Source organism: Protobothrops mucrosquamatus, unplaced genomic scaffold (genome assembly GCF_001527695.2).
Source record: "Protobothrops mucrosquamatus isolate PMUCROS unplaced genomic scaffold, P.Mucros_1.0 scaffold2682, whole genome shotgun sequence".
Lineage (NCBI taxonomy): Eukaryota > Metazoa > Chordata > Lepidosauria > Squamata > Viperidae > Protobothrops > Protobothrops mucrosquamatus.
This window is the reverse complement of record NW_015388729.1, coordinates 129465-147072: the sequence shown is the minus strand read 5'-3', so window position 1 is coordinate 147072 and position 17608 is coordinate 129465. Positions and strand designations below refer to the sequence as shown.

Genomic DNA, 17608 nt, shown 5'->3' with positions numbered 1-17608 from the left:
TCTCTCTGGGGCCTTCAAAAGGCAAGACGGAGAAGAAAATGGAAATGGGATGCATTTTAATTATTAGACTGAAGAAGGCAGTTCAGAAAAAAAAGGGGGGGGGACTCCAGCAGATCCTTGCGTCTCAGTGGCTGAGCCCAGATAATCTCTTTCCGTCCCCCTCCCAACCCAAAGGGCCAGGCGGAGGCCGAATCCCCTCGTTGCCTCCGGGTGAGTCACTGGTCGGATTTGAGAGGGGCTGCCCAATTCTCCCTTTGCTCCTCTGACCCGGGAGGAGGGCAGCTGGTGCCCCCTCGAATGACTCAGCCCCCCGCCCCCTGCGCCCCTGGGCGGTGAATGCGCCAACATTTTTTAATTTTTAAGAAGAGACTGGACAGCCATTTGTCTGAAATGGTGTAGGGTTTCCTGCCTGAGCAGGGGGTTGGACTAGATGACCTCCAAGGTCCCTTCCAACATCATCATCATCATCATCATCATCATCATTATTATTATTATTATTATTATTATAAAATGGGGCCGGAGAGCCGGTGGGCCCACCGCCAACGGAAGCCCACCCTGCTTTCAGCACCCAGTTTGTCACAAAAATGCATCCGCAAGGGGGTCCTCGGCCTACGACCACAGCTGAGCCCAAAACTTTTGTTGCTAAGTGAGAAGTCAGTTCGGCGAGTTTTGCCCCGTTTTACAACCTTTCTTGCCACGGTTATTAAGTGAATCGCTTCAGTTGTTAAGTTAATATCACGGTTGTTAAGTGAATCTGGTTTATCCACTGACTTTGTTTGTCAGAAGGTTGCAAAAAAAAGAGGACCAAGTGACACCCCTCCCCAGGATCCCACTGCCCCCTCATGTGAAACCAGCGGCCCAGGCTCCGGATTTTGATCACGTGACCCGGGGATGCTGCAACGGTCACAAGAGTGAAAAATGGTCACAGGTCTCCTTTTTCAGAGGCCTTGTAACTGGTCACTAAACGAATGTTGTAAATTGAGGACTGCCTGTACTGTGCTCTTAACTCCGCCTTAGCATGTTGTGTGAATCCAACCAACAAATGAACTGTGAGCTACAGACAGCCTTGACTTATCACCCTGCAAATTTACAGCAGCACTGGAATAAGTGACCTTTATGACCAGTCCTCACAGTTATGACCATTGCAGCGTTTACCTGATCCCCATTTGCGACCTCCCCAGCCAGCTCTCAACAAACAACGTCCAATGGGGAAGCCTGATCCGCTCAACGACCGTGTGATTCATTGACCACCGTTGACATCAAGGTGTTTTGTGATGGGCCCGCATGTGGAGACGGGCGAATACAGAAATTCAAACAAATTAAAAAATGTAAAATTGGGTGAGACTCGCTTAACCTCTGCCTCACTTAGCGACAGTCCTGGCCCCAATTGCGATCGTAACTTGAGGACTAACTGCGCAAGTCCTAAAAAGGCTTCTGCCCCACAGGCTGGGGGGAAAGCGAGAGGCAGGGACCCGGGGGAACCGTGTCCCCCTCCCCCCAGCAGGCAGCCAGGGAGGGCCATGGAGGGGTCTGGAGGGGCTGCCATTCTCTGCCCTTGGCAGGTGCCGGCAGAAAAGCCCCTCCCTCCCTCTCTTCCCCCTCCCCCACTTTCCCTGGAATGGGACCCCTGGGGGCTGACCCAGATACCAGGAGGGCCACGGAGCTGGGTGGCTGATGTGCCTCAGGGCCAGGCTGGGGGTAGGGACCCTGAGGGGGTGTACAGCTTTCTGCACCTGAGGACAAAGGTCAGCCCCCTCCCAGGCAGCCCCCTCCGGAGCCCCCTCCCCGACTCCTGGCTTCCTTGATGCCCAAATCATCCAGAAGCCGAGGGCAAGGCACCCTGGCTGCAAATGCCACCGGAAGTGGAACATGGGCTCTGTTCATCCCCTGCCCAACCGTCTCGGGGGGGTGTGTTTTTGCAAACGGGCTCATTGGACACGGGAGGCGGCCCTCCACGCAACGTCCCTGCAGTGCTGGTGCGGCAGAGCGCCTGCCTGGAGATGGACGTCACGCGTGAGGGGGGCGAGTGGCAGCTCCCTGGCCTATCACGGGGGGGAGGGAGGAGGCTCTGTTTCGGCAGTAATGCGGGGCTTCCGGAGGGCGCTCGACCTGACACCCCCCCCCGGCAGTCAGTGAGCTGGAGGCTGAACTGGCAGCATGCACGCATGCACGGGGGGGGCTTCTGCGTCAGGGGACGATGGTGCAAAGGGGAGAGGGGCCACCAGAGCACACCTGGTGGGGCAGCCCCTTGACCCCCTCCCCAATTCAGCATGGCTCCCCCCCCCACTCAGCACAGGGGGATGACAGCCCGGGCAGGAGGAGGAGCTGATAAGACAGCCTGGCCCCCTTCAACACTGACAGCCCCCCCCCCACCGCCCAATTCTCTGTGATTTTGAGCCAGTTCCATCCTGGGTGGACTTCAAAGTTAGCAGCATCTGGGACAGCAGCAGTTTCCATGGCAACCGAATCTGGAGTACTGCTCCGCCTAGGGAGCCGGGCGGGCTGCTGCTCCCGCCCCCCCTCCCCTCCCCTCCCCTCCGCAGCCAGCCAGCCAAGCGCCAGACATGCAAAAGGGCTGGGAGGGACCGGCCCTCCAACCTGGGGCAGGTGACCCCCTTTCCATCGCTAGGGCCAGGCAGGCAGGCAGGCAGGCAGAAGCCCCCCCGGAGGCAAGGCTGGGGAGCAATGGCAGGGGGCTGCAAAGGGCAGGGGGCACTTGGGACTGGGGCGCTTCTGGGGCCCTGGAGCCGTTCAATAGGAGTCCGAAGCCTTCCTGGCTCCCTCAGCGGGGATCAGGCGTTGGGGGGTGCCTCTCGGCCCCCCAACACCCATTTTGCCCGTTGGTTAGAAATCTTCTAAATAAATGAATTTCCCTCTCTTCCCAATTGGCCAGCTGGAGAGCCCAGAAGGGGAGGGGGCCCCTGGCCTGGCTCTCCATTCAGAGGGGCAGCCCCCTGCCCACAGCCACGTAGGGGTGACTTGGCATCTATCCAGAGGCTGTGGGCAAGGGGCGCTGCTTCCCTACTCCCCTCTTTTTGAGAAGCCACGAAGCTCAGCCCCCACGGGCCACGTACATACGTACTCAGGCAGCTGTGGCCATAGTGGACCAGGAAGTCCGCTCCCAAGGCCCGTGCGGTGAAGTCGTCCACGCAGCAGGCCCCGTAGGTCACGTCGCCCATCACCACGGCCTCTGCCCCGGTGAACCTGCAGGAGGAAAGGCGGAATGCACGTCCCATGCGGCTCAGCCTTCCCCCCCCCACTCCCCACGGAGGGTCCCGTGGGCGGCCCCGCAGCGGCCCAGGGAACTGGGTTTCCAGCCCACTTCAGCCCAGTGACTCATCCTGCTTTGGAGGAGGAGGAGGAGAAGGAGGACTGTGGGGTCCCGTGGTGCTCTCTAAGCATGGCTGGCTGGGGAATTCTGGGAGTTGAAGTCCGCAGGTCTTAAAGGGGCCCAGGTTGGACACCCTGATTTAAGGAAAGAGAAGGGCAGCTTCACAGCCAGGGAGGGAGGGAGGGGGGGGATGAGGAGCCCGGCTGAGGCTGCTGCTGCTGCTTCTTCTTCGAATAAAAGGATCCGGATAATCAGCCCCTTTGAAGCCACGACATGAAAGAGGCCCCTCGCTGGGCAGGGGGCTCCCCAAAGCACCCGCAGCGCTGGGGGCAGCTGGCTCCGGAGGCAGCCCCTCAGGAAAGCAAGGGGGGAAGCCCCCTCCCCCATCAGCCATTCGCCCTCTTCCATGGATCCAGCAAGGGTCCCAAAGGCCTTTCCGAGCAGCCGAGCAGGCGGGGTGGAACCCGGGGGGAGGGGAAGGGAATGGGGGGGGCATTCGAGCAGCCCTGGGGTCAGCCCCACCTCCCTCACCCCCACAAGGGGGGCCCCGTACTCACATTCAGCCCCTGGGCAGGCAGAGCTGAAGGACTGCATGGCAACCCTCATGCCAGGAGGCTGGAGGTGAGGACGCCCCCCCCAGAAACACATGAATGCCAGCCTCCCCCCCCAATGCAACCCAGGCGTCTCCCCCAGCCCCTCCCCAGCTCACCTCTCAACGATGTCGGCCAGGGTGCAAGCGAACATCAGGAGCCCCTCCGGCATCTGCAGCGCCACTGAAAGGCAGGCAGGCAGAGGAGGCCCCTCAGGGTCTGGGGGCAGCCCCCCCTCGTCCAGCCCCCCCTGGAGTTGGGGCTCCCTTTCTCCCAGCAGGGCTCCACCCCACCCCCCCTGGGGTGACTGCAAGCATGCTGCCAGGCCCCCCACCGCCCACCTCTGCCCAGATGGGGCTCTGGAAGCCGAGCTCCTCCTGCACGGAGAATGAAGGGCATCCGGGAAGTCTCCCTGGCTGGGGATCCTGGGTGCTGCAGTCCCGGCTGAGGATTTTGGGTGCTGCAGTCCCATCTGAGAGCACCGGGTCAGGGGTGGGTGGGGAGAGGCTGCAGTTCAGGGACGGAGGGCTTCTTGGAGGCCAAAGGGGGGCCCGATTCTGGAGAGCTCTCCAGGCTGAGCGGGCACAAGCCTGCCACCCACCCCAACGGGACAGAAGCTGAGCCACTGGGGGGGGTCCCAACTCTGCTCCAGGCAAGATCCAGACAGCGGGCAGGCAAAAGAAGCTCTGCCAGGCATGCCCACATCCCTGGCACAGCCCCGAATCCGGCTGCCCGCTCCGGCCTCTGGTCCTTTCTGGCCGGCTGAGAGATCAGGAAGAGGGCAAAGCTGCTGCCCTGCCAGTCACCCACGGCTGGGCGAGCAGGGGCGGGTGCAGGGAGCCCCCGGTGCCACCATCTCCTGCTGCCAACGGGCAGCTCTCTGCCTCTCCTGCCACCCGCCTCGTGAGATCCAGGCGGCATCCTCAGTGGAGAAGCCGTTTGCTGGCAGGATGCCCGTTGCTTGGGCAAGGGCTCGGAGCCAGCTCTCCTTGGCACGTGGGGCAGCAGTCGGCCACGCCGCACGTGGCTCCGTGGGGCTCATCCCCACCCCCACGGGGGGGCACCCACTTTCCCCTAGACCAGGGGTAGGCCACCTCGGCTCTTTTATGACTCATGGACTTCAACTCCCAGAATTCCTGAGTCAGCTATGCTGACTCAGGAATTCTGGGAGTTGAAGTCCATGAGTCATAAAAGAGCCGAGGTGGCCTACCCCTGGTCTAGGGGGTCTCCCTTCCCCAAGGGGCAGAGTGTCCCTCCCCCCTCCCATGGCCAAGGCACTCACCCCTCTTGGCTTGGGCCTGACGGACCCGCCACACTGTTTTGTAGACCTCAAAGTTGTAGTTGTGCGGCAGGCGTCCCACGGCGTCCTGGAGCTCCGGGTCAGAGAGAATCTCCTGGGGGATCAGGTGCGCCACGCGGCGAGGGGCTCGTCTGGCTGCAGGAGGGAAGAGCCGCGCAAGGGGAAACTGAGTCCACACGCCAGCTCCCTCCCTCCCTCCCCACTTAATCCGGAGTGCCATTCCTTGGCAAGGAGGGAAGCAGGTGCAGATGGCCAGAGGTCCCTCCTAGCCATTATGCTTCAACACTCAGCCCTAAGGACAACCAAGGGGGCTGTGCTGTCCAGGCCAATGGCCCCCACCCAATTAGCCAGATGCCTCCCAAAGCCCCCCCCTCCAGAGGTGCAGGGAGCCAGGCCCGCCTTTCCCCGGCTGTGGATGCTGATAAATTATAAAGCCATCCAGGCTCTCTGGAGACAGCAGCCATTGCCACAGCCTCTGCCCACCACACAAATGCCTGGCCAAATTTCGGGGGGGGGGGGAGGAGATCTTTGTATTGCAGGCTAGTATCGCAGGCTGACTCTGCCCACAGCCGGGAGTTCGATTCTCACTGGCTCAAGGTTGGCTCAGCCTTCCATCCTTTCGAGGTGGGTAAACTGAGGACCCAGACAGTTGGGGGCAAGAGGCTGACTCTGTAAACTCTGTAAACCCTAACTTGCCTAACCCAACCAGATGGCTCCTGGCTGCCCAGGAAAACTCCCACGATGCCATCCCGGAGGAATGCCAATCGCTTTGGCAACGTGGAGAAGGAACCCGTGTGGAGGGGGTCAGCAGAGGTCAGACTGGACTCCTCCCTGTGGGGAATGGAGAGAATCATCCCAGGGCTGAAACGGACAGGGGCAGAGGATTTTCCACAAAGGATGCCCCGTCCAGGCCTGGCAGGGCCTTGCCAGGAGTGCCCGTGACATCTCCCTCTGTCCGGAGGGAAGCAGGGAGGATTGGGGGCCGAGGGGAGAGAAAGGCAGATGGGCCACAACCAGCAGGAGCTGAATCACATTTCAAGAGGGGTGTTGGCACTGCCACCTACGGTGCCAGAAGGGCTAGTGGGCCCGGGTCCTCCAAACGGCGCCCCCAGCCCCCTTTGGCACGGGCGTGTCGGCGTTGTGTGAATCAGCAAAGCAACAGCCTTACGGAGGATGCAACTTGGCAGAGGAGGCTCTCTGGAGGGAGGGGAGAAGTGGGGTGGGGGAGCTGACTGTTGCATGGCAGTGCCAGGAGATAACAGGCACCAGAGGAAGAGGGCAAGCAGAGACTGGCTCACGGGCTCTTTTGCCAACCGACAGGGAGAAAACGACGAATCCGAACTCCGAGCAAGCTCTGCGGGCTGAGCTGCAGTGGGCAGAGAGGCAGGGCAAGGCCGATTCACCCACGCCTCCGCCCGGCTCGAGGCCCAGCCGTGGGCATCGCCGTTCCCTGCCCCTTCGCCGTTTGGGAGTGAAGAAGGGCGAGGCGGCCAATTAGCCAACCAAAGGAAGGGGCACCTCTGGGAAACCAAGGCAGGAGGGAAACTGCTCCAGGAGCAGAGGAGAAGGGACCAACTGGAGTCACCCAGACTCCTGGGGCTATACAGGCAATCCTCGAATTACATCCACGAGGCCCAAAATTTCTGTCATTAAGACATTTGTTAAGTGAATTTTGCCCCATTTTACGACCTTTCCTGCCACAGCTGTTAAGTGAATCACTGCAGTTGTTAAATTGGTAACACGGTTACTAAGTGAATCTGGCTTCCCCCCCATTGACTTGGCTGGCCAGAGGGTCACAAGAGGTCATCACATGACACTGCAACCGTCGTAATTATGAGTCAAGCGTCTGAATCAGTTGCCCAGCGTCTGAATTTTGGTCACGTGATCGTGGGGATGCCGCAAACATTGTAAGTATGAAAAACAGTCATAGGTCACTTTTTTCAGTGCCGTCGTAACTTGGAACGGTCACTAAATGAACTGTTGTAAATCGAAGAGTGCCTGTAATTGAGTCAGGAATTATGGCTGTAAAATGTGCCGGTCATTAACCGTCATGTGGCCAACCCAATTTTACATTTTTGCAATAGTTATTATCAAATCATCATGGTCGCTAACCAACCATCACCGTCATTAAGTGAAGCCATTGACCCAAGGGGTGTTTTTTGCTGAAACCAGAAATAAACTCCATTTTCTAGGAAAGAAGAGAGTAAATTGTGGTCTACAAACCGCCATAACTGCATGTCAGCTGACCTGAAGCCAGCAAACTCTGAATCTGGGTCTCTTTCTTCGAATCCACTGTAACTTTGGTCGCTAAGCGATCGGTTGTAAATCAAGGACTGCTTGTACAAGTAGTTCTCGGCTTAAGTTCATTTAGTGACCATTCAAAGTTACAACAGCCCTGAAAAAAGGGACCGATGGCCCTAGTCACACTCACATTCCCAGGATCACGTGATCAAACATCAGACGCTCAGCAACTGACTCGTATTTATGACGATTTTAGTGTCCTGGGGTCGTGGGATCCCCTTTTGCGACCTTCTGACAAGCAAAGTCAGTGGAGGGGAAGCCAGGTTCACTTAACAACCGGGTTTTACTAATTTAACAACTGCAGTGATTCACTTAGCAACTTAGCGGTAAAATGGGGCAAAACTCACTTGACAAGGGAAATTTTGAGCTCAATTGTGGTTGTAAGTTGAGGACTTCCCGTACGGGAGGAGCAGGAATCCACAGGGTGATGGGAGAAGAAAGGAAGGGAGGTAAGGAAGAATCAGAGACAAAAACGGGTGGCTGGGAATCGTACGAGATTCCAAAGAATAAGATCCAGAGTGAAAATTATTCGGTCAGGGACCTGGATGAGTGGACGGAAAGACGCAGCCGGGCCCTGGGCAGACCTGGAGAATGGCAGCCATCTGCCCAGTCTCTTCTTACAAAAGGGCCCTCCGTCTTTCAAAAGCTCCGCAAAAGAACTAATTAATTAAAAACGGAGGTGGGGAACCAACTATGGCTCCCTTTTATGACTGGTGGACTTCAACTCCCAGAATTCCTGAGCCAGCACGGAGTTCTGGGAGTTGAAGTCCACACAAGTCAGGAAAGGGCCATGGTTCCCCAGCCCTTTTGTGTAAAAGCACAGTCGGGTTGATTCTTTTATGAGAAAACGAAGTCCTCCTTCAGCAAACGAGTCAAGGATAAGGAAACCGCCAGAGGAGAGCCATGTTAGTCCGAGATGGCAAAGGATCAGGAGGAACGCGGCGCCCCCCCCCCCTTCCGACACACCAGCCGGATTCAAGGAGGGGACAGGTGGATCTTCAGTTCAGTCCGCTGATCTTCCACGATCAGAGGGCTGGAGGCTAAAACATAGGAAGAACAGTTGCAGGAGTTGGGTATGTCTAGTCTAGTGAAAAGAAGGACTGGAGGAGGGGCAATGATTTGTTGTTAGTTGTGAAGTTGTGTCTGACCCATCGCGACCCCATGGACAATGTTCCTCCAGGCCTTCCTGTCCTCTACCATCTTCTGGAGTCCACTGAAGCTCAGGCCTCCAGCTTCAGGGACTCCATCCAGCCCCCTCCTTCTCTGTCATTGTCCCCTTCTTCTCTTGCCCTCCATCTTTCCCAGCATCAGGCTCTTCTCCAGGGAGTCCTTCCTTCTCATTAGGTGGCCAAAGTCCTTGAGTTTCAACTTCAGGATCTGGCCTTCTAAAGAGCAGTCAGGGGTGATCTCCTCTAGGACCGACCGGTTGGATCGCCTTGCAGTCCAGGGGACTCGCAGGAGTCTTCTCCAGCACCAGAGTTCAAAGGCCTCCATTCTTTGGCCCTCAGCCTTTCTTATGGCCCTACTTTCACATCCATACATTGCAACTGGGAAAACCATGGCCTTGACTATACGCAATGATAGCCTCTTCCAATATTTGAGGGGCTATCAGGGAGAAGGGGGGGGTCGAGCTATTCTCCAAAGCACCTGAAAGCAGGACAAGAAGCAACAAATGGAAACTGATCAAGGAGAGAAGCAACCTAGAACTAAGGAGAAACTTTCCTGACGGTGAGAAAAGTATAAACTCCACGAGAAAGCTGAAAGGGGCTGCAGGTGTAGTTGGTGTAACTGGAAAAATATTAAAATGTGGATGCGGTTTGCTTGCAGAGAGGCGGCGTGTGACACATTCATTTTGTGTGTGTAAGGACTGCGTCTGTGCCTGATGATTACAAGAATGTCAATTTGTTCCCCTTCACAAAGAGAAGCATAGCAACAGGGAGCACAAGCGCTCCAAGGGGATTACTTTGCCACCCGTGAGTGGGAAGCCGTTAGCAGAATTCCGACTGGAAGGGCGCAGAAGGGACAATAGGCAAAACGGGACGTTTTTGCTCTGCAGAAGAAACGTGAGAAAAGGAGCTTATGCCGATTTAGATAAAATGCAGAATAAAATGCATACGCTCGAATTGCGGGATGTTTCATGTGAATATGGGATTAACACTTGGCTGCTGCATGCAGCAAAAGTTTATGTTGGAAACAAAGCATGAATGAAAATAAGCATGAATGAAAATATTTAGTCAATGGCTCAGTAAACTGAAAACAAGAATATGTGATTGGAAAGGAAATGCGGCCGTGGATGAAGGCATAAAAATGTTTCTGGTGCTGTTAGAAGAATTTATTTATTTAGAAGATTTATATACAGCTGCCCACTCGCTCTCAGTGACTCTGGGCAGTTTACAAGCAATGTTGGTTTGGGGCATGAATGTCTGTATAAGATGATGCCATTCTATAGGCTGAGAATCTGGGTGCTCTGCAGGGAAGAGTAGATTGTCTAATGCAGTGGTGGCAAACCTATGGCATGGGTGCCAGAGGCAGCACTCAGAGCCCTCTCTGTGGGAACGCACACTGTCGCCCCAGTCCTAGGCCAGTGATGGCAAACCTTTTAGAGACAGAGTGCCCCAAAACTGGCCCCGCCCCCACTCCACCCCCTGCCCCACTCCACTCCGCCCCATCTCCTGCCCCGCCTGCCCGCAGGGCCACTCACTGCCTCCAGAGCCCGCCGCAGATCGCCCAGGCAGCCCAGCAGCACCTTGGCGGTCACACCCTCTGCCCGCGCCCTGCAGCATCAACTGTGCATGATGGGTTGTGAGGGCAGAATCTTGTCTACACTGCCTGGCTGCCATATCCTTGGCTGCGCTGCTCCGCGTGGGCCTTGCTCAGGGGCGACTCTCCTTCAGGGGGGCTGCTGGAGAGGAGGGGGTCACGGGGGGAGGCAAGGTTGGGACAACGGCACGTGTGCCCACAGACAGGGCTCCAAGTGCCGCCTCTGGCACCCGTGCCATAGGTTCGCCACCACTGTCCTAGGCCTTCAGCTGGGTTTTATAAAACCTTTTCGCCTTAGGCCTCCGCCGCCGTGTGCAAAAAAAAAAAAAAAGGTTCAATCAGTCAATTTCAACTTCTCGCAGGGGAAAAAAACAAGATCTTGCAAAGTTGGAATTGATTGATTGAACTTTTTAGTCCCACCCAGTCTGTTAACACCGCAGCCACGCCCAGCCAATGGGCCACACCCACCCGGCACCCGACGATGCATAAGTGGGTTTGGGGTTGCAGTTTGGGCACTCGGTTTCTAAAAGGTTCGCTATCACTGGTCTAATGCAACAAGGGGTACAGCTTGGAAAATCAATGCAGTCATTTCAAAGTATTTGTTTTTAACAGGGAGAAATTGAGAATAATTACAAGCTATACACGAATAGAAAAAAATAGGCCAATTAGATGAATCCATGTAATTTAGTAGAACAGTTATTACTGGAAAGAAAAATGTTAAGAACTGTACATGCTTTTTAGAAAGGGATTCTGCTTAGGTGTGCTCCTTGTGTTACTTCATACCCTTCAAGCTTTTGTCTTACCCTTTCTTTCTCCTTTTGTGCACAGAAAAAAATGTCACACAATGTTGCTTACCCCAAAAGGGAGCACCACAAAGGGTGCACGTATAATACTACAGTAGTAAATCTTTAAGCAGGATCGCAGGGCCAAGACCCTAAAGCAGGGGTCTTCAAACTTGGCCCTGTTATGACTTGTGGACTTCAACTCCCAGAATTCTTCAGCCAGGCATGCTGGCTGAGGAATTCTGGGAGTTGAAGTCCACAAGCAGGGGTCTTGAAACTTGGCCCTTTGATGACTTGTGGACTTCCAGAATTCCTCAGCCAGGCACATGTGCCTGGCTGAGGAATTCTGGAAGTCCACAAGTCATCAAAGGGCCAAGTTTGAAGACCCCTGCCCTAAAGCTAAAAACAGCCCTTCACCCAATGGCCAACAAGACACGGAGATCAAGCACTTTAAAGTATAAACATTTATAAAAGCTGCAGTTGAAAAATGCATTAAGAGAAATGCTTTAAAATTGATTATTACAAGCATGGCACCAGCACCAGTCACGGACTGCCATTATGTGTAAAAATTCTTCCTTTAAAGAATCAGACAAAACCAGGAGGATTCCCAGCTACCTCCCCCCACCCAGGCAGGAGACCCGGAAGATGGAGAAGATTCTCTGGGCTCCCCCCAAAAGTCCTGGGGAGTCACACCACNCCCACGTGGAGCCGCGGAGGCAGCGCCAATCGAGCGCCGAGCCAGGCCGGCCGGAGGAGCGCCGAGGCGGCGATGGGCGGAGGCGGCGGGTTCCTGAGCGCGCGCAGAGCGCCTTCATCGCCGCCGCCGGGGAAGGGGGCGGGGCCGGAGGTCGCCGGGACTTCGCAGCCTTCCCCCCCCCCCACCCGGTCCTTCCCGCCGCTTCTCTTCGCCGCGTCCGCTGCCGCTTGGGGACTACAGCTCCCATAATCCCCGCCCGCAGCCCTCCTCGGGAGGAGAGTGGGGGGCTCCAGCAGCCCACGGAGGGCGAAGCTCGGCTGGGGGCTAAACTTCCCCGCGGCTTTGGCGGCGGTTCGCACCTCGCACCTGCGACGGGGCTTTGGGGAGGGGAGCTGGACGACCCCGCGGCCCGCCGGCCTCGCAGCGGCCTCGACCGGCGCTGCCCACGCGGGGGCTCCTTGGGGGGGCCAGGTTTCCCCTGCCGCCCCCCCCCAGCCCTGGCGGCTTTGTTCATCCCGCGGAGAAGCGCCCCTTCAAGCGTTGCACGCCCGTCCAGGTGCACCCCCATAAGCGCCCCTTTGCTGGGGGACTCAAAGGCTGGTGGTGGGCGGAGCTGCCCTGCCCTCCAGCCCCCCCGCACACACCCCAGTAGAGAGCTGGCACCTAAATTTCATTTTTGATGTGTGTCGTTGTGCCCACAGTAAAAAATGACAATAAAGGTTATCAGTAGATTCTCCCCACTTGCAGGATGCAGTTTTGCACCGCTTGGGGAGGGGGACCTCCTTCCTGAGAGGCAGAGCCCCGGGGTTGGGGTCTCGCTGGGCGGGGGGAGCTAGAAAGCAAACCTCTCCTTCTCCCTCCTGCCCCTCCCCAGAAACAGGACCCCTTCCTGGAGGGTCCCTGAGGTTTGGCTGGGAAACGGTCTGGCTTGGCCCATCCCCAAGACCTAGCTAGGTCTTGGATGGGAGACCACCAGGACCCCTGCTGGGTCGGGGAGTGGAGAAACCTCTTCTAAGGGGGTCCCGGCAGACCTTTGCCCAAAGGCAGCCGGGCTGGGACTGCCTCCCGAGACGATTCCCGTTGGATTGGTTATGTTTGTGTGTAATTTATTTGATTTAGGCGCTTCCCAATTCAAGGCCAAATCTGGGCAGCTCATTACGGACTAAAATACAATATGTGTACGGGAAGAAATGAAAAACAAGCTAAAGAAGGGAACAAATTTAAAAAAAATAGAGAACAAAATGGTAAATCCAGCCAAAACATGTAGAACAGCATCCCTCCCTCTGCCTCCCCCGCCCCCCCAGATACAGGCAGTGTCTAATTTGGGGAAGCCTTGAAGACCAGGCTGTGTTCCCAGGTTGGAGGTTAATGTGGGGGTGGGGCTCATTGGTTGAGCCCCTGTTGTTTTTTCACTAAAACTACGGTGTGATGATTTAGTTGTCTTTCTCCGGTCTGGCTATCATTGTGGGTTTAATTCTTTACTTTTGTATGCATTTTGTAAGCTGCCCAAGAGCCTTCTGGAAAAGGCAGCTATATTAAATCAAATTAAATTATATATACCAACAGCCCCTATACAAGGGTGCCAGCCCCACTGCCCCAAAGCCTGGGAGAAGAGCCAGGCTGTTGAGGCCCTTCGGAGGGCCACCGGGGTGAGAGCTGTCTGGATTCCTCGGGAAGCCTCATTCCAGAGGGCAGCGGCAGAACGGGGGCGCTTCCGGGTCCCCAAAATACGGTGCTGTTTAGCCGAAGGGAACCGGAGGGCATCGACCCTGTCAGTTCCAATCCGTAGGGCAGACTCCTAGGGGAGACAGGCGTCCCTCGGTTAATAGGACCCTGCTTCATGCACCAGGCGGTTGAAGATGGCATATAAAGGTAGCATTAATAATTTGGGGAGGGGGATGTTTCTGACTTTTTGTACTCAAGGGTGGGAGTGGCACTGCCTTTCACATCCTGAGGGCTCAGAAATATCATTCGGGGTGAAGCTCGGAGATTGGACATCAGCCAGGCTCAGCAAAAGCCCATCCGGACTGTCAGAATTCCCTGAGGTCTCCTCTAGAGTCAGCCCAAAAGTTCTTTAGAGACCCCCTGAGGGCATGAGGACACCCTTGACCTCCGTTGCCTTTCCTTGACCAAGAGGGTTTGGAGGGTGAGCATTCCAGGCCTGGCTGCCAGGGGGACCAGCCTTCCTGCTTAGCTACACCGGAGCCCCCCCCCTGCTGCCACCCTACAAATAGGAGATTCGGAGCCAGGCCACCCCCAAATGGTACCGGGGGGGGGGGAATCTAATTACCAATACAGCATGGCAAGCCTGGCATGTCCGGAGGGGGAGGGGGAGGAGGAGCTGGTCCTCCCAGCCCAGAGAAAGCATTTTCTCATTTTGTCCTGCCCCCCCCCCAGGAAAACAGAGAAGCCATCAGAACTAGGGAGGGGAAGAGAAGAAAAGGGGGCACCCAGGAATGAACAGAGCCCCCCACAGCTGATGGCTGCCTCCCCCTTTCATGCAGGGAAGGGGCTGGGATGGGGGAGGAGATACACGGCCCTTCCGTCCACCCCAGGTTTCCACCCCTCTGCAGTGTCCTCCGGGCCTGCCTGTAGTTCAGGAGAGTTACCTGCTGCTGCCTCACCTGTTTATCCAGGTAGAACTGGTCCTGCTGAGGGGGGGCCATTATGCCCCATTCTCCCTCTGTTATAAGCTGTCACCTCCTTTGGACGGTCCACCCGCCCCCTCCCCAACCACAGGGGCCAGCCAGCCTCCCTGAAGAAGGGCTCCCCAGAGGCCCCCACACTCCGGGACTGCCTGCCAGAGCAGCTGCCTCTTTTTGCCGGCTGCCCCCTTTGGGGTGCTTTGGGCCATGCTCCCTGCGCCTCCTCAGACACCCTTCCCCTCCCCGTGGGCCCGCCACCAATCACACGCTGAGCAGGCCCCTCTCCCCCTCCCCGGCTGAGTGACAGCTGCTCTGCCCCCTCCCTGCTCCTCTTACTCAGCCCTTGCGTAATTCACAACACCTCTCTGTGGGGCTGGCCAGGCCGTGGGTTTGGCGGCTCTGCTTGCTGCTCCCGCGAGTTGGCAGCTCCCACTTGCCACGGCTGTCTTCCCCCTCCTTGGAGGAGTCTGGGGGACTGCGAGAGGGGAGCCACTCTGGGGGCACCTTATTTGATCTTGGCCACATAAGCCCCTTCCCCCCCAGGCTGCCTGGTCCCCACCTGCTAAGACCACCCACAAGGCAGCAGCTGAACCCCCTGGAGTTCCTGTGGACCAATGAAGTCCCACAGCTTAATCTGGGGCAAAAAAAAACCCCTTCCCCATCAGGTCTCGGAGTGCTTCTTCAAAAGGTGGTGCAGGGGGTCTTCATGCCCACTGAGCCCCCAGGCCTGCTGGGTGCACCCCACCCATGTCTGCCTCCGCCCCCCCCAAGGAACAGCTCTGGCCCTGCCCCCCTGGGCTGTCTTGGTCAGTGGGGAGAGGGTGGGACGGCATCTGGGCTAGAACAGCCTCCTTCCTTGGAGGAGAACAACACAAAAACAACACAGTCTGTGCTGTGCGTTACAATCTGTTGGCCCCAACCTCAGCGCAGAACAGAAGGGCTAATTCGTCATGTACCCACAGAAGCTGGGGGGGTGGGTTTGCAGAGTCAGCCGTCGGTGCCCTTCTCCAAACGCTGTCCTTCTGCCTTTGACGGGGAAAGAGGGCAGCAGGCCACGGAGGGCCCCCACGGGTGGTCTTGGGGGGGGGCTCTGATTTCTTTGGCTAAACTTTTGGAGCTGGGCCCCCAAGGAAGAGAGGACCCTCCCATTGGGCAGAAGCTTTTGGGGTAGAAACGGCAAGGGGAGAGACGAGGTACCCCCAAACCCCTTGGGGAAAGACCTCGGTCTGCCAAGCGGCCTGAACACCCCCACTGGGCAGCCTGGCAGCAGCTCCCCCTTACCCAGAGGGAGATTCGGCTGAAGCCAGCAAAGAAGCCCCAAGGGTCAAGGTCACAGCCCAACCCAGGACCTGTCTGGCCACTCCAGTCTCTGGTCATTAGGGTCCTGTCCCGTTCAGGCCCTCTGCCAGGTCCCATGGGGGTCACAGCAAGTGGGGATACAGACAGTTCCCCCCCCCACAGAAAACTCTCAGAAACTGCTCCTGCCCAGGGACTGCCCCCTTCAGGCAGCCTGCGGGCCTCAGCCTGCTGGTGGGCAGCCATCCTTTGACCAGGGACTCTGGGACCGTTCTGCTACTTCCTGGAAGGAAGTTTGAATCCCGGAGCCCAGCAGAGGCAAAAGCAGGGGGGCTTCTGAGACAAAATGCCCTTTGAAAGGGCTCCCCCTTTCCTCACGCTGCTAAATGCTGGTGCCCTTTACGTGGCGGGTGGCCTGGCCCACCACACACGGGCCACGGTCGGTCAGGGCATCCGGCTGGCCAAGGGGCCGGCTGGCCCTGGTGGGAGGGGATTCTGGGCTACTTAGGCCTGCCCAGCACTGCTCTCCCTGCTCCCCAAAGCAGCTGGAGGATGAAGCATTGCAGAGCCCCCTCCCCTGCTCATTCCCACCCACCCACCCCGGCCCCAAGGAGTGAGGAGATCCAGTGAGGACTCCTGAGCCGAGCCCAAGGAACCTTGGCTGTGTTCTCACATGTCTCACTTCCTGAAAGGATCTGACTTGGGTGTACATCGAACCTAACTGCATTGCGGGGGTCTCTGTATATGTGAATCTGGAGCAGAGAAAATGAGCCAAGCAAAGCCCCCCCAAAGCAGCCACTTGGGGTGGATCTGGCTGGGAGTGGTCCTGTGAATGCAGCCATAGGAATGCCCTCTTCCTGCTTTTTTCCATTTAGATTCAGGTGTGGGGAAGGGGCTCCCTGGTCCCAGCTGGTTGACCTCCCTCCATTCCAGGGCCGAGATGTGGGGTCCCTTGTCAGGCTCAGCCCAGTCCAGGGCAGGTGGTGGTGGCTGGGGGGAAGACAGCCCCCCAAGCAGGAAGGATTGGGGTGCCATATTTGGGGGAGCAGCCTCGGGTGTAACTCCTTATGTGTGCCTCCCAGGTTTGAATCCCCTTCCCAATCCAGGGCCCCCCATTTCCCCCCAGCCTGAAGGTTACAGGGCTGGAGATGAGGGGTGTGAAGATGGGAGGAAGGGGGAGGGCCTTCCGGTGAGGGAGGGAGGAGAGTGGAGCTTGCAGCTGCCCCAACTGCCCTCCGCAGGAGCCAGCTGGAGATCCACTCATAAACCACAACAGAGAAGGAGGTGCAGGTGTTGTGTAGAATCTCCTGTGCTGGTCTTTCTGCCCCAGACGGCCAGGCCTGTGGAACTTCAGACACTTGAGATGGTGCCTGCAGGCCAGAGGTTATTGGGGAAAGCCCGGTGCTTCTCTCCAATCAGTCAAGGCCCCAATCCAAAACTAAGCAACTTTGGTCAGCTGGAGCAAGGATCCTACATCCCACGAATTTGGGGGGGGGGAGGCTTGACTCTTTAGGACCCCCATCACAAGACACCCAGCGTTGCTGCCAGAGGCACGGTTGACTTCCAACAGCAGCTCTCCAAGCTGGACCTGGGGTCTCCGCTGCCAAGGCCAGAATGAGAGAGGCGACAGCCAGACGTCGGGGGTCTCTGGGCACTCCATCCTACCCTTCCAGTAATGGGGCGCCCTCCCGGCCCTGACCCCTCCCTGGCGGTGCGGGAGGCGGCCGCCTGACGGCAGCAGCGAAAGGTGCGGCGGAGGGAGCGGTCCGACGGCTCAGGTTGGTTTCCATAGCAATAAGAAGGGAGAGGGTCTCGCCGCCGCGTTGCCATGCCGACCGTGGCTGTCAATCAAAGCTTTCGCCTCGCCGTTCTCGTCCCGCACCCGGCCCAATTTTCTCCAGGGGGA

At 57.4% G+C, this 17608-nt stretch overlaps 1 protein-coding gene across 1 annotated transcript in view; it reads right to left on the bottom strand.

Moving 5' to 3' along the window:
• DPH1 (diphthamide biosynthesis 1) overlaps window positions 1-17608 on the bottom strand; it is a 37178-nt gene that overhangs the window by 15191 nt on the left and 4379 nt on the right. The window contains exons 2-4 of the mRNA XM_029286002.1: window positions 5204-5356; window positions 4041-4104; window positions 3083-3204 (exon numbers count right to left, since the gene is read on the bottom strand). Of these exons, the coding sequence (XP_029141835.1) occupies window positions 3083-3204; window positions 4041-4104; window positions 5204-5356 (339 nt within the window). The remainder of the gene's footprint in view (window positions 1-3082; window positions 3205-4040; window positions 4105-5203; window positions 5357-17608) is intronic.